Source organism: Hyphopichia burtonii, assembly GCF_001661395.1.
Source record: "Hyphopichia burtonii NRRL Y-1933 unplaced genomic scaffold HYPBUscaffold_7, whole genome shotgun sequence".
Taxonomy (NCBI): domain Eukaryota; kingdom Fungi; phylum Ascomycota; class Pichiomycetes; order Serinales; family Debaryomycetaceae; genus Hyphopichia; species Hyphopichia burtonii.
Genome location: NW_017963734.1, coordinates 1 through 24901, shown reverse-complemented (window position 1 = coordinate 24901; position 24901 = coordinate 1). Strand labels below are relative to the sequence as shown.

The 24901-nt window shown below is 35.3% G+C and overlaps 12 protein-coding genes across 12 annotated transcripts; 7 read left to right on the top strand and 5 right to left on the bottom strand.

The window, feature by feature from the left end:
* Positions 1–148: 148 nt before the first annotated feature.
* HYPBUDRAFT_127876 (uncharacterized protein) lies at positions 149–1470 on the top strand. The gene has a single exon (XM_020219383.1). It carries the CDS (start codon positions 158–160, stop codon positions 1457–1459), a length of 1302 nt encoding a protein of 433 aa, XP_020074428.1. The 5' UTR covers positions 149–157; the 3' UTR covers positions 1460–1470.
* A 387-nt stretch (positions 1471–1857) lies between these two features.
* On the top strand, positions 1858–3317 carry HYPBUDRAFT_153711 (caspase family protein). The gene has a single exon (XM_020221689.1). The coding sequence runs from the start codon at positions 1912–1914 to the stop codon at positions 3259–3261; it is 1350 nt and encodes a 449-aa protein (XP_020074427.1). The 5' UTR covers positions 1858–1911; the 3' UTR covers positions 3262–3317.
* Positions 3318–3848: 531 nt separating this feature from the next.
* Positions 3849–5552, top strand: HYPBUDRAFT_153710 (general substrate transporter). The gene has a single exon (XM_020221688.1). It carries the CDS (start codon positions 4087–4089, stop codon positions 5470–5472), a length of 1386 nt encoding a protein of 461 aa, XP_020074426.1. The 5' UTR covers positions 3849–4086; the 3' UTR covers positions 5473–5552.
* A 143-nt stretch (positions 5553–5695) lies between these two features.
* On the top strand, positions 5696–6723 carry HYPBUDRAFT_153709 (aldo/keto reductase family protein). Its single transcript, XM_020221687.1, has one exon. It carries the CDS (start codon positions 5753–5755, stop codon positions 6620–6622), a length of 870 nt encoding a protein of 289 aa, XP_020074425.1. The 5' UTR covers positions 5696–5752; the 3' UTR covers positions 6623–6723.
* Positions 6724–7795: 1072 nt separating this feature from the next.
* On the top strand, positions 7796–9625 carry HYPBUDRAFT_162983 (MFS general substrate transporter; the record flags this gene model as incomplete). Its single annotated transcript, XM_020222595.1, has 2 exons — positions 7796–7879; positions 7913–9625. The coding sequence occupies 2 exons, from the start codon at positions 7796–7798 to the stop codon at positions 9623–9625; spliced, it is 1797 nt and encodes a 598-aa protein (XP_020074424.1).
* A 309-nt stretch (positions 9626–9934) lies between these two features.
* HYPBUDRAFT_153708 (general substrate transporter) lies at positions 9935–11638 on the bottom strand. Its single transcript, XM_020221686.1, has one exon. The coding sequence runs from the start codon at positions 11486–11488 to the stop codon at positions 10004–10006; it is 1485 nt and encodes a 494-aa protein (XP_020074423.1). The 5' UTR covers positions 11489–11638; the 3' UTR covers positions 9935–10003.
* Positions 11639–11736: 98 nt separating this feature from the next.
* Positions 11737–12113, bottom strand: HYPBUDRAFT_153707 (uncharacterized protein). Its single transcript, XM_020221685.1, has one exon. It carries the CDS (start codon positions 12092–12094, stop codon positions 11885–11887), a length of 210 nt encoding a protein of 69 aa, XP_020074422.1. The 5' UTR covers positions 12095–12113; the 3' UTR covers positions 11737–11884.
* A 181-nt stretch (positions 12114–12294) lies between these two features.
* Positions 12295–13251, bottom strand: HYPBUDRAFT_158241 (carbon-nitrogen hydrolase family protein; the record flags this gene model as incomplete). The annotated part of the gene is made up of 1 exon (XM_020222358.1): positions 12295–13251. The coding sequence occupies one exon, from the start codon at positions 13249–13251 to the stop codon at positions 12295–12297; it is 957 nt and encodes a 318-aa protein (XP_020074421.1).
* A 1036-nt stretch (positions 13252–14287) lies between these two features.
* On the top strand, positions 14288–16185 carry HYPBUDRAFT_142727 (fungal specific transcription factor domain-containing protein; the record flags this gene model as incomplete). The annotated part of the gene is made up of 1 exon (XM_020219835.1): positions 14288–16185. Exon 1 carries the CDS (start codon positions 14362–14364, stop codon positions 16183–16185), a length of 1824 nt encoding a protein of 607 aa, XP_020074420.1. The 5' UTR covers positions 14288–14361.
* A 1133-nt stretch (positions 16186–17318) lies between these two features.
* Positions 17319–18276, bottom strand: HYPBUDRAFT_153706 (uncharacterized protein). The gene has a single exon (XM_020221684.1). It carries the CDS (start codon positions 18249–18251, stop codon positions 17328–17330), a length of 924 nt encoding a protein of 307 aa, XP_020074419.1. The 5' UTR covers positions 18252–18276; the 3' UTR covers positions 17319–17327.
* Positions 18277–19688: 1412 nt separating this feature from the next.
* HYPBUDRAFT_153704 (uncharacterized protein) lies at positions 19689–20450 on the bottom strand. Its single transcript, XM_020221683.1, has one exon. The coding sequence runs from the start codon at positions 20222–20224 to the stop codon at positions 20006–20008; it is 219 nt and encodes a 72-aa protein (XP_020074418.1). The 5' UTR covers positions 20225–20450; the 3' UTR covers positions 19689–20005.
* A 2782-nt stretch (positions 20451–23232) lies between these two features.
* On the top strand, positions 23233–24573 carry HYPBUDRAFT_158240 (pepsin-like aspartic protease; the record flags this gene model as incomplete). Its single annotated transcript, XM_020222357.1, has 2 exons — positions 23233–23467; positions 23528–24573. 2 exons carry the CDS (start codon positions 23233–23235, stop codon positions 24571–24573), a joined length of 1281 nt encoding a protein of 426 aa, XP_020074417.1.
* Positions 24574–24901: the final 328 nt, after the last annotated feature.

Here is a 24901-nt window from a genome sequence, read left to right as displayed (position 1 = left end):
GATGACTCAAGCAATATGATTCGAGATCATTTTAGGCTGAAAATTTCGAGTGAACAATAACTTTGAAACTATTTAAGAAGCCTTTTTGAACATAAAGTAACAATTTTTCCTTTTCAATTCTTTTCAATTCTTTTTAATTAAAGTTAAAAATTTAACAATGTCTGGTCCTGTTACTCAAGAAGATTTAGATTTCGATAGAGCTCATATTTGGCACCCATATACCAGTCTTACGAAGCCATTGAAAGTCTATCCAGTTGAAAGGGCAGAAGGCTGTATCATTACTCTTTCCGATGGTACCAAGCTTGTTGATGGTATGGCTAGTTGGTGGTGTGTGCAACATGGTTACAATAATCCAATCTTGAACAAAGCTGCTACAGATCAACTCAGTAAGATGTCACATATTATGTTTGGTGGTCTTGCCCATAAACCAAGTATTGAGCTTTGTAAAAAACTTGTTGAATTGACTCCAGCTGGTTTGGAATGTGTCTTGTTAGCCGATTCTGGCTCAATTTCTATTGATGTTGGTTTAAAAATGGCTTTACAATATCAAAATTCAAAAGGAAGAAAAGACAAATCTAAGTTTTTAACTATACGTCATGGCTACCATGGTGATGCTTTTGGTGGGTTGTCTGTTTCTGATACAACAAACAGTATGCATCATATATTTCAAGGGTTTTTACCAAAAAATATCTTCTGCAAAGCGCCTGAAACCAGATTCGATAATCAAGACCCTAATGTTGAACAAATAGTCGAAGAAATTGACGTCAAACCTTTTAAAGAAATCATTGAAAAAAGACATGAAGAAATTGCTGGCTTTATCCTTGAACCAATTGTTCAAGGTGCTGGTGGTTTGAGGGTTTCTCATCCATACTTTCTTAAGAGAGCTAGTGAAATTTGTAAAAAATATGATGTTTTATTGATTCTTGATGAAGTTGCTACGGGGTTAGGAAGAACTGGTAAACTTTTCGCCTTTGAACATGCTAATATTGTTCCTGATATTCTTTGCTTAGGGAAATCCTTAACTGGTGGTTACCTTACTCTTTCTGCTACAATCACCTCCAGGGAAATAGGAAATGAAATATCTGACGGTCCAGCTGGTTGTTTTATGCATGGTCAAACTTATATGGGTAATCCTTTAGCTTGTGCCGTTGGTAATGCCAATCTCGGAATCATTATGGAAGGAAAATGGAAAAATCAAGTTAAACAAATTGAAACCCAACTCCTTGAAGAATTGGGCCCACTCAAGGATCATCCAAAAGTTGCAGATCTTAGAATTTTAGGTGCAATTGGTATTGTTCAATTAAAAGAAAACGTCAATGTTGAAGAAATCCAAAAGAAGTTTGTTGCAGCAGGTGCTTGGATTCGTCCTTTCAGAAACTTAGTCTATATTTACCCACAATACACTACAAATCCTGAAGAACTAACTGTTCTCACTAATGCAATTAAATCCTCTATCTAACCTCTCCTTTGCAGACTTAATGTCTTGCTATAAAGGCAAGACTTATTTACATATTCAAACTTTTTCATATATTCGAATAAATTTTGAGTAATTTTATTTAAGTGTAATATACTACTCGATCATAGTGTTGTCAAGCCAATTGATTACGCTTAGCTAAAATAATTAGGGAATTACTAAACTTGTATAGATTAAATAAACGAAAGGCACAAATGGCCAATAATTTCGTATTCAAACATCCTCAGGTTCCGAAACCGAAATCAATAATAGAGGATCACAATTTATTACTCAACAATCATGTAGAGTTACACGTAGTGATCTTGATCAATTATTCTTGGAATGATGAAAAATTTTCATACAGTGATCGAAGGTATTGAAAAAGGATTCCTTAAAGAATCTGCTTTTCTTCATGCTCTATGGATATCAATCAAAATTAATAAATTTTCACAATTGACATGTATTCGGGTTATGGTAATGGATATGGCCAATACGGTCCAAATTGCAATTATGGACCACCTCCAGATCAATATTATGCACCTCCAGGCCCTCCTCCAGATCAGTATTACGCATCCCCTGGGCCTCCGCCTGGGCCTCCTCCTTCTGGTTATTACCCTCCAGAGCAAGTTTCTGGGTTCGAACCACCTTCTGGCCCTCCACCTAGGTTTTATCCTGACCAAGAGTCTGAGTTCATTCCCCCACAGGGCTTACCGCCATTGGCCGAAAGAAATTATAATATGCCACCAAGTGACGGATACTATTCTGAAGAACCTTCAAATGTTTATCAAGAATATCCCAGACCACCTCCAGATGATGAAGTAGAGTATCAAAGACCAAGTATGCCACCACCTCCAGATGCACCACAGAATTTTGATGATAGGTTAGATTTTACCTACCAATATTCCAATTGTACAGGTGCAAAGAAAGCGTTGTTGATAGGGATCAACTATATTGGAACGTCAAACGAGCTTGCGGGATGTATTAATGATGTCCATAATATGAGAACATTCTTGAACGAGCATTTTGGATATTCATTGGATGATATAGTTGTTTTGACGGATGATCAAACAGAACCAGGACACTTACCAACTAAAGAAAATATCATAAGGGGAATGCAATGGTTGGTTAACGATGTAAAACAAAATGATTCATTAGTTTTCCATTTCTCTGGACATGGAGGACAGACTGAAGATATTGATGGAGATGAAGAAAGTGGATTCGATGATGTTATTTATCCGGTTGACTTTGAAACCACCGGGCATATAACTGATGATGAGATGCACAATTTCATGGTCAAGCCATTACCAGCAGGATGCAGACTAACTGCGTTGTATGACAGTTGTCATTCCGGAACAGCATTAGATTTACCTTACGTGTACTCCACCAAAGGTGTTATCAAAGAGCCTAATTTATGGAAGGAAGCTGGAGAAGGAGCTTTGGAAGCATTTCTGAGTTATGAATCGGGAGATGTTAGAGGAGCACTCACATCATTAAGCGGATTTGCCAAAAAATTAATGAAACTGAAGGACGTTGACAGAGATGAAGTCGAAAGACAGAAAATGTCACCTGCAGATATTATTTCCATAAGTGGATGCAAAGACGATCAAACCAGTGCAGATACCAAAGAAGCCGGCCAAAGTACTGGTGCTATGAGTTGGGCTTTCAAAAAAGTATTAAATGAGCAGCCCAACCAAACCTTTTTATCATTATTGAACAATATGAGGACCTTATTAAGTGAAAAGTATTCCCAGAAACCCCAATTGAGTTCCTCGCATCCCCAAGATATGGAGATTGCCTTCATTATGTGATTGTTCTTCCACAAACTACTGTCCTTCGTATTATTTCTGTAGACTCAATGAATAGCCCTTCAGTTACCAAATCTGTAATTGCCGTCAAACCGGAGAAGTCTCAGACAATCCCCCCAAGCCCAATTAAAACAATGTAGCAGCTGCATTTAAACAATCTCCAACACCTTTTGATTCAACTATTCAACTGTTACAGCAATGGGAACCTGCCGGCAACCCCCCTCAGTGGACTCTTCGGCTTCAGTACTTCCCCGTTGGTGGTATGTCCTAACAAATCATACAATAACATCGTCGTAGCCAGATTCGTGGATTATTGCTGCTTTTCCGCATGAGGAACTCCTGCCCCAAAAAACCAAACGGAAATCCCCCACGCTTTTTCTTCTATTCGAGATCCTTTTTTGCGGGGTGCATATCACGTAAGGCTAACAAAATCAATAGATTAACAATTGAAGGGCACGAAAGACTGGTAATGATTAGAGTTTATACCCAGGGAAATTGGATGTTGGAGGTATCGACCCACTCTAAAGCTTTGCAGAGTATAAAAAGCTAGGGGGTTTTCCAGCACTTTTTTTTTTGGTGGAATGCTTATCAAATATTCACAAGATGACGTATAAAGAGAAAATCACTGGAGCTTCACTTTCTCTCAAGAAGTTTCTTGATAAGTTTCCTAAATTACATAATATATATCTAATTGTTTCGATCTCATGTATAGCGGGATTCACATTTGGGGTTGATATTTCATCGATGTCGGCCTTTATTGGTACTTCTCAGTATAATGAGTTTTTTGATACTCCAGGAGCCACTATACAGGGGGTTATCACAGCTTGTATGGCCCTTGGGAGTTTTTTTGGTGCAATCTTGTCTGCATTTGTATCGGAACCTTTGGGTAGAAGGGCGTCTTTACTTTTCAGTGCATTTTTTTGGATAATTGGTTCCATTATCCAAGCTTCGGTTCAAAATAGGACTCAATTATGTTTGGGTAGAGTTATTTCTGGGTTTGGTGTTGGGTTTGGTTCGTCGGTTGCACCAATCTATGGTTCGGAATTGGCTGCTCGTAAAATACGTGGTTTAATCGGTGGATTGTTTCAATTTAGTGTAACTCTAGGAATTTTAGTGATGTTTTACGTGGGATATGGTCTGGGTAAGATTCCTGGATATTCGAGTTTTAGACTTGCTTGGGGTCTTCAAATAGTGCCAGGCTTTCTTTTGTTATTAGGATGTTTGTTTATTCCTGAATCTCCAAGATGGTTAGCCAAGCATGGACACTGGGAAGACTGTGAACTTATTGTTGCTCAAATTCAAGCAAAGGGTAATCGTGAAGACCCCGATGTAATGATTGAAATTTCTGAAATTAAAGAACAAATTCTTCTAGATGAAAAAAGTAAAACTTTTTCCTATCTTGACTTACTAAGTAAAAAGTATTTTTTAAGAACAGTTACTTCAGCTTTTGCTCAAATTTGGCAACAGCTAACTGGTATGAATGTGATGATGTACTACATTCGCTATATCTTTGAAATGGCCGGATACGAAGGTGATGCCAATTTGGTTGCTTCTTCGATTCAATACGTGCTTTTTGCAGTTGGTACTGCATTCATCTTGCCATTCATAGATCGATTTGGTAGAAGACCCCTCTTAATGTTTGGTGCTGCTGCTATGATGGGTTTACAATTTGCCGTAGGCGGAATCTTAGCTGTTTATTCTAAACCAATAGAAGGTCTAGAAGGTGATGAAACCGTAACTATAAAAATTCCTCCTGAAAATAAATCTGCTGCAAAAGGATTAATTGCGTGTTGCTACTTATTTGTTGTATCCTTTTCATTCAGTTGGGGTACAGTAATTTGGGGGTATTGTTCTGAAGTCAATGGTTCTAATGAAGCTCGTGCTAAAATGGTTTCTGTATCAACGGCTTCTAATTGGCTTTTCAACTTTGCTCTAGCATTATTCGTGCCTCCATCTTTCAGTAATATCTCCTGGAAAACTTACTTCATCTTTGGTGCTTTCTGTGGTGCAATGGGAATCCACGTTTACCTTGCTTTCCCTGAAACTAAAGGTAAGCGTCTTGAAGAATTGGGTCAAATCTGGGATGAGAAGGTGCCGGCCTGGAAGTCTGCTTCTTACGTCCCTTACGTTCCTACTGTTGGTTCAGAAGTAGAATCTGAGCCTGAAAAGGAAAAGGCTGAGGTCGACCATGTCGAGAATTCTAATGAGTATTGATTATACGACAATAAAAATTACATTTATGATTCAAATATTTCAATATACCTACGTAGACTATTATTATTATTTGACTATGGCTAACTGTTAGCAATTATATTTAGCCACCATAGTTAGCCACCATTTTTAGCCACCATTTTTAGCCACCATTTTTGTAGTGCGGAATTTTGATTGAACTAACAGCAATTACTAATCGTAAAGTTCATCCACTTATATATATCGATTGAGAACCACCAAGTCAATTATTCGTGGTGCATTCTATTCTTGTGTGTTAACAATCATGGCTTTAACAAAAAATTCCACTTATAAACTCAATTCAGGTTACGAAATTCCAGTAATCGGGTTGGGAGTTTATCTTGCTGAGAAAGACGTAACTAGAGATGTTGTTTATCAAGCATTAAAAGATGGTTATAGACATATAGATTCGGCTCAGCTTTATAAGAATGAGAAGGAAGTTGGTGAAGGAATTGTCAAATGGCTTAAAGAAGATCCATCTCATAAAAGAGAAGACGTTTTTTATACCACTAAGGTTGGTACTGATTTTCAAGGATATGAAAAGGCATTGGCTTCTTTGGAAGAATCTTTTGAAAAGGTGAAGGAGTTGAAATATATTGACCTTGTTCTTGTACATTCTCCAAAGACCGACAAAGAAAGAAGATTGGGGACTTATAAGGCACTTCAAGACTATGTCGATAAAGGGATAATCAAATCAATTGGGGTATCCAATTACGGTATCAGACACATTGAAGAATTGTTGAGCTGGCCAGGGTTAAAATATAAACCAGCTATCGATCAAGTTGAATTTAATCCTTGGTTATTGAGACAGGAATTAACGGATTACTTGAAAAAAAATGATATTGTTGCTGAGGCATATTCACCATTGACAAGAGGCTATCGATTAGATCACCCAGATTTGTTGAAAGTTGCTGCAAATTTGAACAAAACTCCAGCTCAAGTATTGATTAGATGGTCGTTACAAAGAGGATATGTTACCTTACCCAAAACTGTTAACTTGACCAGATTAAAGCAAAATTTGGAAGTTTTCGACTTTGAAATCGATGATGAAAACTACAACATTTTAACGAACGATGAAAATTGGATCTCGAGCAAAAGGGCCCCAGATGACCCCATCTATTATGAAGATCCTTAAAGTGATGAAAGTTATTGAATAACAGACCTTTATATTACGTAACAATAGCCAGATCTTTTTGGCTGATATTGTTTGTAAATTATAATACAATTAAAAGAAACTCTAGAACGTAATACTTTTTGCCAAGGCAATAAGTATTGAAGTAGCCAATCAAACCTTACGGGAAAAAGCCGTTTCTACTCCGTAGATTATCAGATAATATTATCTATCAAATCAGACGCACCACAAGCATGCAGAATAAGAACCAACAAATAAAAAGAACTAAAGAATACCGTATACTTTTGTAAGCCCAAAATTTAAGCTTGGAAAACTAGGCAAAGCTTGACTTCGAGTAAAACGTCAAGAAAAGCTCATCTCGTAACTAGCTTGTGTGAGAGAAGTTAATTACCGATGGTTCTTACCTCCCAACAAACTGTCGTAATTTTCACTTATTACATATACTTAAATAAGCGGAATTTTTTGCTTTCACTCTTTTCCTTATAAGTAAAATCACAGAAACATGGCAAAACCATTGAATTAAAGTATAAACTCCATGTTATTGCAGTATTGACATCGGATGGTGTCTTGGTCAAATTTATTACTTTTTTTTTTTCAAACGGCGATGGGCAGACGCAAGGTTTAACAGCTCAACGGTTTTTGCATTTGCGCTTTTGAACCGTTCTCGGAATTTTGATGCAATGAATCTTCTTTTAACTCAAGAAAAGGCACTTGACACTTTTTGTAGCTTCTTGTTATTTCATGTAGGTTATCTTCACGAATATTAAACCAATGATAGAAAGAAAACCGAAGGGTTGGAGAAGTCATTAGAGGCTGAACAAGAAGACATTGTGCAAAGGATGCTATAGAACAACTGAACAATAGCTTAAATTGAAATGCAAAGAAGCTCCTCCTTCTATCTCCAAAGGTTTCTATATATAAGTATATTACAAAACCAAGTTTTGCGTTTACCTGTTTTCATGTTGAACTGCTGAATTTCTCTACTCACTAAGAAGAGTAAGAAAAGAAATAACTTTGGTAAAATTAAGAATATTAGTAACTTGACATACTATTGAAAAAGTCTTGTCTTATTTGTTTTCTTTTTCTAATTATTGATGATTATCATTATAATCTTATAAAGTCAATGGAACCTTTCTGTAAATAATTTATCAATTATTCTCTGGTCATCTCACAGTAATGTCTTCTCCTTCTACTTCCAGCAAAGAAGTTAAAACCGAAGAAAATAATGTGTCCTATGAACATGACTTAGAAGAACGCACAGTTGAAACCCAAGAGGAAAATATTTTACAAAAGGCCTGGAACAAAAAACTTATATGGACTGCCTATGTTATCGTTATAGCTACTGCTTTCATTGAAGCATTTGCTAATGACTCTACCAGCTCCTTAGATTCTTATGCTACATCTAATTTCAATGCACATTCTTTGATCGCAACAGTAGCAGTGGTTTATAAAATCACCGCCATTTGTTCTTATCCAATCTTAGCTAAGATTGCCGATCTTCTCGGTAGAGGTGAAGGTTTCACTATTGCCGTCATTCTTTATACTTTAGCATACGTTCTTTATGCTTCTTGCACCAATGTTGAAACTTATGTTGCAGGTGAAATCTTCTTCTCTATTGGTAAAACTGGTTACCGTATCTTTCAACAAATCTTCATTGCTGATACTACTTCTTTAATTAATAGAGGGCTTCTTTCACAACTTCCAAATGCAATTGGTGCCATTCCTTCCTTATACGCAGGTACATATGTCATGGATAGCTTCTTGGAACATTCAACCTGGCGTTGGGGTTATGGCTGCTTCGCTATCGTCCTTGGTGTAAGTCTTATCCCTCTTGCAGTTGTCATGTTTTATCTTGACCATCGTGCTAAAAAAAATGGTGAAAGAAAAGTCATTCGTATCACCGAAAGTATTGATCCAAATTCACCTTGGTATAAAAAGGCTTTCCAAATATTATTCGTGGAATTAGACCTTTTCGGTGGTGTCTTATTGCTTTGTGGTATGGCCCTTTTCTTTGTTCCTTTCACTTTAACCGGGAAACAGTCTTCCTATAGATGGCATGAAGGTAGATTGATCGCAATGCTTGTCGTTGGTTTCTTCATATTTTCCTTCTTCCTTGTATGGAATTTGAAAATCGCTAAAAAACCATTCGTACCTGTCAATACATTGAAACTGAAAAGTGCTATAATCATCATCATATTGGTTGCATTGGATTTGTGCGAAAACTCATCTTTTGCAACCTATTTTATAACAACTTTACAAGTCTCAGGGTATTACACTGCCGGGGGTGCAACTAGAATTGATAGATCAAAAAAGGTCTGTATTGACATTTTCAATGTTGTATGCGGTCTTTTAATGAAATACACTAAAAGATCCAAAATCTATGCATTGATTGGTATTCCCGTCTTGATTTTGGGACATGGATTATTAGTCTGGGCGATTTGGAGAGATGGTAAAGTCGAGAGACAGGAACTTTTAATTCTCTTTGAAGTCTTCATTGGGGCAGGTAGAGGTATATATCAAGCCAGTCTTCAAGTCATAATCCAAGGTATTGCGGGTGTGGAGGGTATTGCCATGTCTACAGCGTTTTTCTTAGCCTTTAACTCGGTTGGTTCCTTGATTGGGTCAGCAATTGCTGGTGGTATTTGGAATTCTGTCATTCTCAAAAAATTGAATAAGTATTTGCCAGAGGAACATAAACATAATGCAACCAAAATCTATAAAAACTTAGTTCTTGCCAAAAGTTACAAAAAAGGAACTCCTGCTAGGGATGCAATTGCTAGATCCTATGCTGAAACTTTAAGAATTATCGGATGGGTTGGCTTAGGTATTATTATTCCAATGTTTTTCTTAATGTGGTTTATCAAAGAAGTCCCATTGACCAAATATCTGGACGCTTATGGTAATGACTCAAGTGATGACTCTATTGAAAAGTCAAGTGAGAAAATGCCAGAAAAAAAAGAGAATACCAATACTGATAAACAGGTGACTGCTTGTATTAAATCTTAGTTTATATATTTATATTGTTATAAAACTTATTTTGATAGTTTTATCATGTAATTCACTACATTAATGATGACATTTTATACTCTTCATTTGTTATAGCAAGGGTCATTGTTGCATGCACGATATCTAAACGACATATGTTCTATACATAAATACACCGGTGATTAGATAGATACAGGCAATGACTTTTCGGTACATATATATCAAAAACTCAGAAAACCATGAATAATTTGAGTGATACTTTACAGCTATTTCTTCTTAAGTCAGAATATCTACAAAACTTTTACAAAATATTATTAGATACATTATACTCTTCATCTTTACCGTTAGAAATAGGTAAAAAATTTAATTAGAAGTTTTTTTTTTTTTTTATAAGCAAAATTATGGAGAGTAAGAGTCTTTCTCTTTCACTTGAACTGCTACTCTTTCGTCCTTCAGGTTTGTGCTTTCGTGTGTTCCCTCAATGAACAGTAATTTATTGTCGGTGATATCTGGGTCTTCACCGAATAGTTTACCAATCTCTTCCAAGGTAAGTCCTTTTGTTTCTGGGAAATAAAAAAAAATGATAATACAGTTGATTAAACTCAAAATAATAAAGATCAAAAAATATCTCCATTGAATATGGTTTAATGCTGATGTAACCCCAGTTGTGAAAACTAAGAGTCCAATAAATAAACCACTAGTCGATAAAGCTGCTCCTTTGGATCTTATATGTGTTGGCCAAATCTCGGTAGCATAAACGTAAGTGTTAGCATCAACACAACCTCCGTAAAACACAATATGAAAGAATATGAAAAAAACACCAGCTGCATTTGCAGCTTTATTATCTGATCCAGAAAATAAAGCTACCATGATAAGCTCACCCATGATTGAAATAACACCAGATCCAAAGATTCCAACAATCAAGAGTGTTTTTCTACCGACATAGTCCATCATCAAAGCACAAACAAAATTGTAAACAACACCGGTGGATATATAAGCAGCACTTAAAATAAGTTGCATTAAACTGTCAAAGTGAAGACTTTTACATAATGTTGGAGTATAGTTGGTTACTACCAATGTACCAGTTGCTTGGCCAGCAAACATGGTTAAAAATCCAATAATCAATCTTTTCCTATATGGTTTAACTGTGAAAAGTGAAGACCAAGAAGAATGTTGATTTTCATTTTCAATTTGATATACCATATGAGAAAATTGATCATCATTCAATTCAGATTCAAGATGTTTCATTACTTCCCTAGCTTCATCGACTTTTCCGTGTTCAATCAACCATCTTGGTGATTCGGGCATCCACCAAATACAAATAGCTAAAGCCAAAGGCCAAACCATTTGAAGAGCAAGAGTAACCCTCCACTGAGCATTAACATTTGAGCAAAAATAAAGACCAACATTTACCCAATTACAGATTGAATATCCTGCAATATTCATAGTACCATGCATACCAACCAACAAGCCCCTAACACTTGCTGGAGCAATCTCTGTCTGCCAAAGTGGAACTAAGAAAACAATCATACCAATGGATACTCCAGCTATAAACCTGGCTACAAATAACATTGCAATATTAACAGAAGCAGTCATGATAATAGATCCTAAGATTGAAATCATACAAGTGATGAAAATAGCCCTTTTTCTACCAAATTGTTCAGAGAAATGCCCAGCAAGAAGACATCCAAGCAACCCTCCTCCCGAAAATAGTCCATTAAAAGCATCAGCCTTATTAGCATTACTTTCGTAATCAAAATAATCTATAAAACTAGGCAGACCACTCACTGTACCAGCAACACCGGAAGAGAAACCATAAGTTAAACTTCCTAGACAACAAGCGACAATAATCTTGATAACAAAAAAGGATAAGTCTTGAAACATTTTCTTGCCTTTTCTTAGAGTCTAATTAAAGATGCTGTACGAATACTTTATGTTTACTGGGTTCAAGTTAGCTATATATAAAAGGAATATCTATTTAGAAATCGTTTTCTTACTCTTATCTTATCTTACATAGTGGAAAATACACAGGAGGGTAACGGAAAACTTAGTAAACTCTTGTCGTTGTTCGATTCTGCAAATGTTATCAGCAAAATAATGGTAAGATAATATTGAGGATCATAATTGAATAACACCACTATGATAAATTCAAATGTTATCTTAGAGATTGTTATATTTTGTGAAAAAAACGAACCTGAATTTTTGTGCTTCCGGATCGTAATTGAAACGGCGGACTTCTTCGGTGGATAAGTTTCGGTTATCCGCTACTAACCTAACGTCTTACTCTCGGTTAAGGTTTGGACTGGGGAAAGGTAGGTTATCGTAGATTCGGAATTTTTGACTTTCACAAAAAGCTTGGGACTGAACGTATCTGTTAGATGAAAGCGCTACAGTTAAGTGGCTGAATTGAGTTGGTTTGGTTTCGAAACACCAAAATACTGAAGGAATGGCGCTGATTCTCTTCAAATAGTTGAGGTGATACTGTTGCATTTGCTGCGAAAATTTTTTTACTCTATTTACCAATGAAAAAAATGATAGAACAATGTTCATGTATTTTAAAAGAAACTATAAAAGGTTTTTAGCCAATCTTATGACAGCTTTTACAAGAATACATTAGAAAGAAAAAGGAAAAAGATGAAAATAAAAAAAAGTCCAAGTAAGCAAAAAAAAAAAAAAAATGACAGTGTCAATCACTGTAATTCATTATGGTATAATTCCTGATTGGAATCATGGACGTTAAGTGAAATAATATCTGGTCTGGAATAGTGACCGACAACATCCACCAAATGTTTGTTGTTAGCAATGTAATCCATATCAAGATCGTGGAAAATCACACCATCAAAATCTGGAGCGGTATCCTTAGTAATCTTACCCCCATCAGGAGCGAAGATACAACTACAACCAGGAGCATTCGAGAAAAATTCTGGCATATTACCACCGATCTTATCCAAAATTTTATCGGTAGCAATTGCACAAGCGAAAAGGTAGTAAGATTGGGTTTGAAGAGCATAGGCGGAAGCAGAGACTAAACTACCTGCTGCTTGTTGAGAATAGTATGGACCACTATCACTTAAAACAGGCCAAGATCCAACGTGTATTTCTTCGTGTTGGCAGGCAGAATTGAAGGTGAGAAGAGGTTGGAAATGTTCCCAACAATTCAATCCACCTACTGCTCTAACTCCTGCTTCATTGAAGGTCAAATTTTCAACATTTTTAGTATCACTTGGTCGACCATCGCCATACATAACACGTTCAACGTGGGTTGGCTTCAACTTTCTTCTTTTGAGAACAATTTCACCAGTTTTATCAATGATACATTGGGCAATATAAACAGAGTTTTTATATCTTTCAGACAAACCAAGAACAACGTTGATTGGATATTCTTTGATGGTGTCAATGATGGATTGAAACTCGGGTGAGTCATATGATAAGGAGTTTCTAATATAGTCAGAATTTCTATCCACATTAGCAGCGTTGTTCCATAAGAAAAGTGGATAGCCAGGAATGAAAACCTCAGGGAATGCTATAAGCTCAGCACCACCTTCAGCAGCTTCAATGATAAGCTTGATGGCCTTTTTAACCGACCCTTGAAGATTGTACCAGTCAGGTTCACTTTGAACAACTGCAACTTTGATTGAATTGGCCATTTCTAAGATATAATGTATAATAAGATTAACTTTGATGTATCAAGCTGGAAAAATTAGGCAAATCAGATCACTATACCCTACTTATATACAAGTTGCAATGAATTGAGCTCAACCATCAAGGGTTGGCTTATCGATATCTCTCCTAGACGAAAATACCCACGGAATGGAAAAGTTGGTTCCGAACCCCCAATCTGAGAAAAGCTGCAAAAACGCAGCTTTAGCAGGAGAATGGGGTCCGCATTGCAGCAGCAAAAACCCAATGCCACCGCAAAATCTTTCCGAACCGGTGTTTAGTGCGGTCCCAGTTTCTCCTCGTGGAATTGTACTAACAAAAAGCCTTATCAGAGACTAATTACCAGCTCCTTTGATAACCTCCAAACTGTTTTGTATGCATTTACGATATTGCGGTTTATCTTACTTGATGAGTCCGAGTGCCTAACCGTTTGTATCTGTCTAATTTGTTTTGTTTGACTGGTTTGGCTTGCGACAATGGTTTTTTTTTAGTCGGAAGACGTAGTCCTCAACAAATGGGTAATGGAGGTGGGATCCCCAATTCAATTGGGGACTCCAGGTATTGCATTGTATATGCTTGGAATACGCTCCTGGGAAGTCCTCCGCTTTGGCTATTCAATTATCCCTGGTAAAGCTGTTTTACTGTTCATTTCTCGTGGCTATTATTTTTTGAAGTCGCAGGATTTCGGTGCTGCTTTTGAGCTGATAATATTGCAAAAAAAAAATGGAGATAATGATATTTGACAAAAAACACCCTCTTTTGACGAGATGCTTTTGTTCGGTTTCACCAATCAGATCACTTAGTGGAGCTAGCTTGGGCATTACAACTTTGTTGTTTCCTTTTACAGTTTCTGCTAACTTGCAATTTATTTATAAAATCCAATTGGACAGATTAGACTAATAACAGCCCAAGGTTAAGGCAAATATCCTAACCTGCAATGCTAAAGTCCTTTTATTAGTAATGTTTTTTTCTACGCTTACTAAGTGGTGGTGTTATGCCATAATTTTTCGAAAATAATTCGAAGAAACCGCTTCATCTAGAGATAAAAATTAAAACATAGTAGCATTTATCAATTGAAGACTTATGTACTATTAAGCATGGAAAACCTCAATCAAACTCATGAAAATGATTCGGAGAGTAAAGAATCGTCACCTGATTCTAATGAGTTTATTCAATCTAGCAAAGATGTTGAAGATAGTGAAGACAAAATCGCAAATAAAAAATCATTATCGTGTTCCGAATGTCGACGTGCCAAACGGAAATGTGATAAAAAGAAGCCAAAGTGTAACCTATGCTTGAAAAAAGGGAAGAAATGTTCTTGGTCTGTCATTGATAAAAGAAAGCCCGCCAGTCAAAACTATACCAATTCGCTTTTGAGTAGGATAAATGCTTTAGAATCGGCTTTGAATTATTACAGCTCTCAGAGAGCGTCAATGAAGTATAAATATGTTGATGGTAACTACCATCTGAGCTTGAAGGACTATAATTTCCGTGAAAAATCCCTGATTGTGAAAACTCATTTACCAACACCAAAAGTAGCAACAGAGAGTATGGTTGATGTATACGATTCCAAAAAACTATTGAATCACTTGAATAGTACTTTCAAAAGTGCCTGGTGTTTGAATCTAGATAAGAATGGTTCCATCTCTTTTATGGGTCCCACTAGTTGCAGATATATAAGAATGGAAGATACAAAACTGTTACAGGCACCTAAAAGGATTTATTCTTTGGAGTCCTTTGATCAATTCCACCGAGACGTTTTCAGTTTCTTCTTTAAAATAATGAATAAATCATTACCACTTATAGATGAAGAATTGTTCTTGGGTTCTGTTTATGCTGCAATAGAAGGTGATAAAATGGGTAAATATGCTTCAAGATCTTTAGTAAATTCAATGATGGCTCTTTATTTCTTGTTGAATAAATCAGTATCAGAATACAAACGCTATAAAGATCTTTCTGCAAACCAATTAAAAGAAAGCACCGAGTCTTCTTCTAATATTCCAACTCTTCAAACTTTGGTCGTATTATCCATGTTATGTATGATTGAAGGGGATGAATCCCAATCTTCGGAAATGATTGCAAGAGCGGTTTCATTATCCTATCATTTAGGCCTTTATATAGATAACACTCCCTTAGTTTTAGAAAATAAAATCACTAAAGATGAAGGAAGTTTAAGGGATTCAGTATTCTGGAGTATATTTGTTGTGGATAAATTGAGATCTTCAGTTTTGGGCATGCAACCATATATGAATTGTACGGCCATTTCTACCAAGCTCATGTTTTGCAATATACTCGATTATAAAAAACCTTTTATAGATACTTTTAGAGAAACAGTTGTTTTCAGTGACTTACAGGCAAAGATGGTTGATAAATGCTTCTCGTTCGAATTGTACGCAGCTGAATGTCCCCCTGATAAGGAAGAAGAAAATTTAGTAGAACAAAAAGTCATTATTTCAGAAGCAACGGCTGCCTTATCACTTTGGAAAAAAAATATGACGTCGATGTCTAGGTATTCAAATAATAAATCCATAGCTGCTTTACTTCTTGAAATCCTGCAACTCACATACAATATGGTCATAAATAAACCCTTAATTCATGGATGCTTAAAACTCGACATTATTGATCAATTTCCTAATTCACCGATTAACGTTTGTTCCTCTGCTGCTGAAAAAATAATCAAATTATGTCAAACCCAAGATCTATCCCAAAGCTTTTTCTTGTATCTTTTCTTATATTCCCTTTATTTTTCTTCCATCATTTGTTTATACAATTTGGGAGCTTCGGAATTAGAAATAAGAAACAAATTTCGTAACCTACTACAGGATGCTTTGAAAATGTATGAAGAGTATCGTTCAGTTGCACCTGTCTCAACTATTTACCTTAATAATCTTGAAAAATTCAAGAAAGAATGGTACGGTTAATCCTTTGGACTTATTGATGTTGGATTTATTGCGTATTTGATTCACCAATAAAAAACCTCAGGGTTTGATAATTGCTACAAATTTTCATTCTCATGAATTGTAGACCATTTTCGAAAACTCAATGTAGCTTTTAATAATAAAAAGGTATATGCTCGTTATATCGTTCGCTTGTTATTTCACATCGACATAAGTAAACCTTAAAAAGGCTAGACAATTTTATAGGTATATTATAATTCTATTCCAGAAGTATCAAAGTAGGATAAGAGATTTTTGTCATGGAAAGGTTAACTCAAATGATTAGAGTCGCATCATTAAGTAATAGCTTTAATACTTGTTTTTGCTAAACAAAACGTTTCTAATTCTTTGAACCACCTGTTTCTTTAACTCGGTTATAAATAAGTACAGCTTAAATAAACTTTCTTGATTCTGAAACAGACTTTGATAAACATCTACCAAGAGTATTTAAATATGCTTTAACAAAAATTGGCTTACAATTTATTGCAGCCTAAGCAGATTATGCTATAATATATTACAGACTTCAATCACGAGAATCTCGAAGAAAATGACGGTAAGGACGAAATTTATTCAAGTGAAGGGCTATACGGCTTGTAAACTTGAATAGGTAGAAACTAACCATATACGGAAGCACGAAAAGAGCAAATTTCGTAAATTAATTTAAAATGTTGCGAAATTTTAAAATATTGCAAATTTTTGGAGCATTTTGCATCAAATGTGTTCTTAAAATATTTTTACAAAAAAAAAAAAGTGCATTCAGACAGGGTAATATCTGTTTAATATGAATAATAACTACCAGGGCTTAAAGCTATGCTACTACAAAAGTGAAAGATCTCTATAAAAGCATTTTTCTAGAAAACCATTGTGCATTTATGCGTTGATATTACAAACAGTAAAAAACATAATAGAGAGAGGTAGCTATTTATATCACCGTAAGATACTTTGTAGAACAAACCAAAAACAAATCCTCTACAAATATTGAGTAAAACGAACAATTGTAATTGATTATAGAAAGGAAATCATTAAATTATAGATACAAGAATGCATAACCGAATTAGACCGATGAAGATGAATTAGATCAAAGAATAACGAGAGAAATGAAAGAGGGGTCATTAATAGTAACGAACTTAAAGAGTACGTTCGTTAACAACTTCTAAAGCAATACCAGTACCACCAGTACAGCCATTGTTAGCCAAGGAGAATTTGTTGTCACCAGATGGACAGGCGGACCAGTTATCTTTACCTTGGTAGGTTAAGTGACCATTGACAATTTTGAAACCTTTAGAAGGAGCTTGACGACCGAAAGGAGCAACGTTACCTAATTCACCAGTTTTTGGGTCGACGTAGATTCCCCTTTGATCTTGATCGTATAAGGTACCATCAGCTCTTAAGGTTAAAGTGACGTCTTTGCCTTCATCACCACCAACAGAGAAGACATGTGGATGAGTATCAACTTTTTTGATGGCAGCGTATTGGAATTTAGAACCAGAGTGAATAGAAACAACACCGAATTGGTATTCATTTTTTTCATCAACGGCAAAAGTTGGCTCAGAAGCTTTGGTAGTTTTAGTATCCTTTTTAGCATCTTTAGTAGTGGTGGTGGAAGTAGATGGGTAAACGTTCTCGACGTCTTTGATACCGGAAACTAAGATACCAACACCAAGATTATCAGAACTAGAAGCAATGTTCAAGTCTTTAGATTTGGTGTTAACACTGAATTGTTGTTTGTTATCATAAGTAAGAGAAGAAAGGCCAGCACCAGAAGAAGAAGAAGTAAGAGCAAAATTCTTATCAGCTTTATCACTTTCAACAAAGTTTTTGTTTGAATCTAAAGAAATGTATTTTTTAGTTTTAGCATCAACTAAAGATTTATCATCGTTTAAGATGAATTCAACTTGGTCTCCTTTATTTAAAGTGATTGAGTTACCAGAGTTGGTAAGAGCTGCATATTGGTAGTCAGAACCAGAATGGGTTGAAACAGCACCAAAAGATTTAGCAGCAGCAGCAATAGCAATTAAAGTAGAAATAGAGAAAACAGTGGAGAATTGCATTTTTGTAAGTTGTTTGATTGAGTTATTTGAGTTGTAATGATGTAGAAATGAAAAACTAATTGAAAAATGATGGGAGCAATGGTCAATTTATATTGGTGGAATTTTGCAGACATGTAAGAATATTAAGAGCTTACTAAAGGACATTTTTCCATTCAAGACTATTTAAAGAATGAACCACAAGAACGAAGATAAACAACAACACCAACTACAAATATGAAGAAACGGTATTAATAGCATCACAAAATATGTCAACACTGTAGCTCAAAGTCAACTTCCCCATAAAAAGNATCAGCAAATAATTCTCAAATGACCCTCTGTACCGGGGCAAACCCTAGGGCCTCCTAAATTTAGAGACCTTAGGTGGAATTTGACACAAATGTACTACAAAACCTTCTTGTTGATATTGAGCCATTAGCATAATACGAGGTCGTATTCTTAGAAATCAGTAGGAAATTGCCTCGCAACCTTTCGAATCACTCAATTGTCCAAATTTTATTTCCTTTGACGTATTTTTTTCTTTTTTCTGGATGTTTCTAAATTTAATTCATGTTTTTTTCTTTTTGTTAGGCGTTTTTACTAATAAAACAAAAAAAAGAACTGAGATGGGGCTACGGTGCATATTAGATGAGATGAGCAGATCTGTCAAAGAGAATTACATCATAACTGGAGAAGAGCATCTGCTTATCTGATGCCACTTTAATTTATCTCGAGAACAAGTGAAGAAGGCTAAGCGTATGAAGACTATCAACAAACTTACTTTTCTTGAGCTAAATATGAACGTCATGAAAATCCAGAGCTTTCATCAAAAAAGGACCGGCGAGGTTTGCTCTAAAGAGGTAAAAGCTCTTCAGGCTTTCAGAAAGGTGAATTTTAGTGGCTAAAACTGGAAAGAATCATACAAGAAAGAATTAAATACGTTTAGTGAAATGACTGTTTGACGTGATAGATATTCCGAAAAATGCAAAACTAATACCAGTGTTTGGGTACATACATTCAAACAAAAAGATTTAAAAGGAGATGTGTAAGAATGAGGAAGTTCTGTATGTTCTGCTCAAGGTTTCAGAAAACTAGCTGGTATGCATTTTGATGAACCAGAAGCAGCATCACCGGTGACTTTAATAGTCTATTCTTGCTACCATACATAATTGGAAAATTCAAGATTTGGAGTCAATTACAGAACATGGATGGATTAACGTAATTCATGAAGAAGGAAAAGAGTTGCGCTTACAGTTGCTGCAAATTGGGTTCCTCGGATAAAGCATTAGCATATATTACAATATACTTCATTATAAGTTAGTCTCATATGATCCGCTTACCGCAGTTGAGCCTTTGGAACAATGTTAGTGGATTGAGGTCGTAATTGAATCTACTAGTTATCTCTTCATTCAATCTAATTAATATTTTAGTTACATATTTAAAAAATTATTATACTGAACAGTCTTGCAATTTAAAACTGAATAAATTCGTAAGATAGGAATAACCCAAAGAAAATTAGAAGAAGCCATGAGCCTTCCCTAAAGAAAGCTCTGGATATAAAATGACGGTTTAATTAGAAGAAAGAGGATATGATTCATAATAGAATATATATACACAATTGTAATAACAAGTTCAATTGTAGAGATCAAAAGTAGAGATAACAACTAGTAAATCACACAAATTAGGTTCAGTGGCACAGTGTGTACAATCAACAGCACAATCATGTTTACTAAAGCAAAAATTCCAACAGTCCGTAATACTACGCTTATCATGTTGCTTCATCCGTCTCTTTTAAGACATTCAATACGCTTACTTGGATCACCTGACATAATACCACCCAAAAACTCAATATATTCTTGGTACAAATCACGACTGATATTTGCATAGTATCTGTTCACTACATTAGAATCAGTAGCATTAATATGTTCAATCTCCAAGGTAGTAATGTTTTCATAATTGGCTATGTCATCAAGCTTGAGATATTGATCATCGCCCATTGTTTCTATCATCAGGGCGTATTGCAAGTTTGTAAATAATTGTCTTAACAACATCTTACTAATAAGAACCGTTCTGACCGATAAGGTAACTCGAAGTATTGTATTCAATAAATAATACTCGATAAACCAAAATTTAATCAGTTATCTTAAGGATTTACTATAATTGAGAATTAAATTTTATATTTATTAGATAAACTTAGTAATATATAAAAAGATTGAAGTACAGGCTTTAATGATTAATGATAAAAAGATGAAATTATTTAGTTCTGAGAGAAAGAGAAAATGAGGTTCTTAAAAGCCTGATATATTTCACATTCATATACTTTCAAAGATATTCATTTTTGATAAGATAGCTAATTTTAGCAGTCGTTTCTCCTATTGGTTATCATATTATAGAACTGAGTTTAGGTTATTATTGCGAAGCCGTAGAATAGAGTTTCATTAAAGTTAACCAATACCATCTCCCCCTTGAGCAATTTCACCACGTCATAAGCATCCTTTTCTATGCAAAAGTTGAGTGATTTAGATAAGCTGTTTCCCAAACAATCCGGTAAGTTACACCACGCTATAAACCACCTAAAGGAATTAGCCTTATATTGAAGTGATAAGCTCCAGCGGTACTTCGAATAATAAGTACTGCCATGCTTTGTCTTGTTATTCTAACAATTCGATCACTAAGTTTAAAGTGGTGAAATATTTCATTTAATTCTAGTTGGATTTTCACTCGATATTCAAAGCCCCCTTGAATTTAGAATTATTATTAGCATTCTAAAGTAAGCTTTTAAAAAAGCCGGGGAGACCGACAGTCAATGAAAGAGTGCTTTCGGAGTTCTCGTTTATTTCATAATTTTATATATATATATATTTAGAAAACTTATTGTTAAGTCAAAGTAGAAACCATACTAAAAAAAAACATAATCAACAGGCTTATGGTGCTGTATTTGATGGCTGGTACTCACTTAGAGTATCATCCATTGTTATATCAATTGATAACATTTGAAAAGTGTCCCTATGAGAATTCCATATCATCTCTTCCGACTTATACCTCTCGAGTAGGAGTTGAACTAGCTTGTTCAGGAAGGATCAAATCAGAAATTTCTTCTATCAGGACGCTTATTCAATATCACAACTCGGCTTAATACCACCCATAAACTCAATCTGTTCTTGATAAAAATAAATTCTAATATTTACATTGTTCACTACAGTAGAATTATTAACATTAATATGTCTAACATCTATGAAAAGGCTGCGAATAAAAGCGGGAAGCTATCGATATTGTGTTACACTGAAAAAGCATAAACTATCAATACTTCGGCCGACATATAATACAAGCGGCGACTCAGGTAAGTTCTTTAATATTCCAGAGAGGTATTATACGTAATATATAGAACGCATCATTGCGGGAAGTATAATTTTAGAAGTTTAAAAAAAAAAAAGATAAGTGAAGCTGATTTGGCCAACTATTGATCAAGAAGTTGGTGAACTCTCTGGTGAAAGTGATATGTAACATGAATTTTAGGTAGGCGAAAAACTCTTTTATTACATTCGGATAAGTGATCACTGGATGTAACTTTCTCGTTCAATAATATGTAGTTTCAATCTCCTTGTTTTCTTAACCATTCAATAATAATGATTTGGGAAGAGTAAATGTAATATAGTCCTTGAGTAGTAAAATATAAGTATGAAAAACAAAATTTTCCAAAAACCTGAAGGCTTATAAAGTTAAATGAGGCTTGATAGTTGAACAATATAGAAAAAAAAGTTTAGAGCCTCATTCAGATAACAATTTGCAGCATTTTCTCTCGAGCTGAATTGATACCTCCATTCTGATTGCCAGCTCGGTAGAAGGAGCTGCTAGTGATTCCAAAAAAAAAATACTTACTAAGCCGTTATGAGTAATAAGTTTAAGTTGTCATATTTGCATACCTTATCTTAAATTCTTGAAATTGTTTTTTGGAGGCACCTCGGACCGAGAAACTTCAAGTAACGGCTGATTCAAACCGAAGTCTTATAAGGTTTGAGAACAAGGTCTTTTCATCGTAAATATCTGTCAACCTTAAATGCATATTAAAGTTTGCCCAAAAAAGTATTTCCCAAAGCTGTAGAAGATCATCTTTGTGACTCCGGTCAAGATAAGCAAGTTTTACTGTCAATGGGCTGTGGAGGGTTCTGGAAGAAAAGAAGGGTTTTTGTATTCATGGCATTGAACTTTGGCAACGTTTGCTCAAACTGTGACATTCTGATTTATATGTTCATGATTTGTATGCTGAAGAGAGTCAGTTTTAATATTGGGGGACCCGATAAGGTCTGAATTGTAGAAAGCGCGGGGCCTGTGAGGCTGCAAAATGCGTCTTGCTAACGTAGTGAATTTTCATTGGGTTAAATAGCCTCCCAATTTTTCACATAAAAAAGTGAAAAGGTTTACGAGAATACAGAAATAAAACAGAAGCTCAATTTTGATTAGAACTTTTAATATCCGAGTTTTGTCTATTTAAAGAAAAATTTCGTAAAATTTTCTCCATTTTCCTTAGGAAGTCGCTAATTGATATCCGATTATTCTTCATGCCGAGTTCCAATGAATGGGGTAATTCTTCAGATTAATCATTGAAAAGCATGCTTATCAAAGTGGGCGTCCGTTCACTATGCTGACTCTGGTAAAGAAGAGGTTTAGGAAGTAGACTCTGGAAGAACAAGAAAGCTGGAAAAATAGGTATAATCATATTCAAATTGTTATTTTCTGATATTTGGAAAGTAAGAGCTTCAGGTTTCGGAAACAAAGAAAAGTTCGGGTACTGATAGAGGTTTCGGAATACAATTATTTGCACTGAACGGCACTCACAATAACGTGAGATATGGTTGATGGTCTTTTTTGCAATCAAATGTTGAATGTTCCGTATTTCATGGCAATCAAACCTCTGTTACATTCAATTGTATTAATTCGAGCAGTATATAAAGGCATTCTAAATCTCTATTTTTAACTATGAATTCATTATCAACAAGTTTCTCAAATGTTCTTCTCAAAACTATCTTCTCAAGCTTTATACTTTTTTGTCTCTACTTATCTCCTTGCTGCTTCAGGAGTTGACGCTTTGGCAATATCTGATCATTCAATAGGCGTCGAAAAAAGATTGGCTACTCCTTTAAAAATTGACTTTAATGTTCCAAGAGATGATTTTATTTTAGTAAATGGAACAGATGGTTTAGAATTTTTCAATGTTAAAGATGAGACAAGAACAAAAATTGGTAAAAGAGCAGAATATCATTCTGACAAAAGAGCAGAATATCATGCTGACAAAAGAGCAGAATTTCATGCTGATAAAAGGTCAGTTCTGGCGCCTTTACATAATGAAGGAATTTACTATTCTACTGATATTTATGTTGGCTCCAATAGACAGCATCTTGAAGTTGAAGTTGATACTGGGTCTTCTGATTTGTGGATCCCCGCCAGTAATGACAAATGTAACAGCTGCAATGAATATGGGTCTTTCAACCCGACTGAGTCTAATACCTTCAAAAATTTGAGTGAACCCTTCCACATTTGGTATGAAGACAAGTCGAGTGCTCTGGGTACATTTGTCACAGATGATCTTGCCTTCTCTTCTGATGGCTCCCCTACTATAGATGCTTTACAGTTTGCTCTCGCAAGCCATACTAGTCAGAACCGTGGAATTCTTGGTATTGGTATTGAACAACAAGAATTTGCTTCTTCCGAATACCCCAATACCCCTTTTGCGTTGGCTAACCAAGGTATTATTGATAAAGCTTCGTATTCAATCTACTTAAACAGCCAAGATGCTACAACTGGTACTATTTTGTTTGGTGGTATTGATACAGACAAATTTGATGGTGATTTGGTCAAGTTGCCTTATACCGAAGAAGTCAACAATCGAGTAGCTCAATATGTGCAACTCAACTCTGTCCAGTATGAAGATGGCTCTACTCTTTCAATCAATAGTCCTGTTGTCTTAGATAGTGGAACCACTTTTACTTATCTTCCCAAAGACAGTTTTGAAGCAATTGGCGATAAGCTTGGTGGTCAATTAGAGGGCGCCTCAAATAACTTACATTACTTGATTGATTGTGATTTTCGTAACAAAGAGGGTCATCTAACTTTCGAATTTTCTGGGATTAGCATAAAGGTCCCCTATTCTGACTTGGTTGCCAACCTTTATGATAGTAACAATCAATTTACTGGTCAATGTGCTTTGGCAATATTTAACTTTAACGACATAAATATTCTTGGAGATAACTTTTTAAGACATGCTTACGTTTATTATGATCTCCAAGATAAGTATGTTGCTATTCAGCAAGTTAAATATTCAAGCAGCAGCAATATAGATTCTGCTTAAGTTTCCGGGTATCGCTGTGAGATCATTATCCAGTTTAATCCTCTTAGTCTCAATTTTTTATTTAGTTGAAGTTCACAAATGTTACATTTTATATTCAATAAGTTACTGCATGTAAAAATTCATCATATTCAATGGAGCAGAATACTTATCGTAGGCAATAGCAATTCGCCAATTTTTTGCTCTAACAAAACAATAAAGGTACGTAGATTTGAGCCCAATACATAGAAATTAAAGAAGCATAGAGTAATAATACGTCGATAATTTTACCAGAATAGCTTGCACTTATTTTTCAAGTGACTATTGACGTTAAAAAAAATAATGCAGGTAC

Excerpts from the sequence above, each read along its gene's own strand:
- HYPBUDRAFT_153707 (XM_020221685.1), bottom strand. The coding sequence starts at position 12,094 with ATGCAACAGTATCACCTCAACTATTTGAAGAGAATCAGCGCCATTCCT.
- HYPBUDRAFT_153706 (XM_020221684.1), bottom strand. The coding sequence starts at position 18,251 with ATGCAATTCTCCACTGTTTTCTCTATTTCTACTTTAATTGCTATTGCT.
- HYPBUDRAFT_153711 (XM_020221689.1), top strand. The coding sequence starts at position 1,912 with ATGTATTCGGGTTATGGTAATGGATATGGCCAATACGGTCCAAATTGC.
- HYPBUDRAFT_153710 (XM_020221688.1), top strand. The coding sequence starts at position 4,087 with ATGGCCCTTGGGAGTTTTTTTGGTGCAATCTTGTCTGCATTTGTATCG.
- HYPBUDRAFT_127876 (XM_020219383.1), top strand. The coding sequence starts at position 158 with ATGTCTGGTCCTGTTACTCAAGAAGATTTAGATTTCGATAGAGCTCAT.
- HYPBUDRAFT_153704 (XM_020221683.1), bottom strand. The coding sequence starts at position 20,224 with ATGGGCGATGATCAATATCTCAAGCTTGATGACATAGCCAATTATGAA.
- HYPBUDRAFT_153708 (XM_020221686.1), bottom strand. The coding sequence starts at position 11,488 with ATGTTTCAAGACTTATCCTTTTTTGTTATCAAGATTATTGTCGCTTGT.
- HYPBUDRAFT_153709 (XM_020221687.1), top strand. The coding sequence starts at position 5,753 with ATGGCTTTAACAAAAAATTCCACTTATAAACTCAATTCAGGTTACGAA.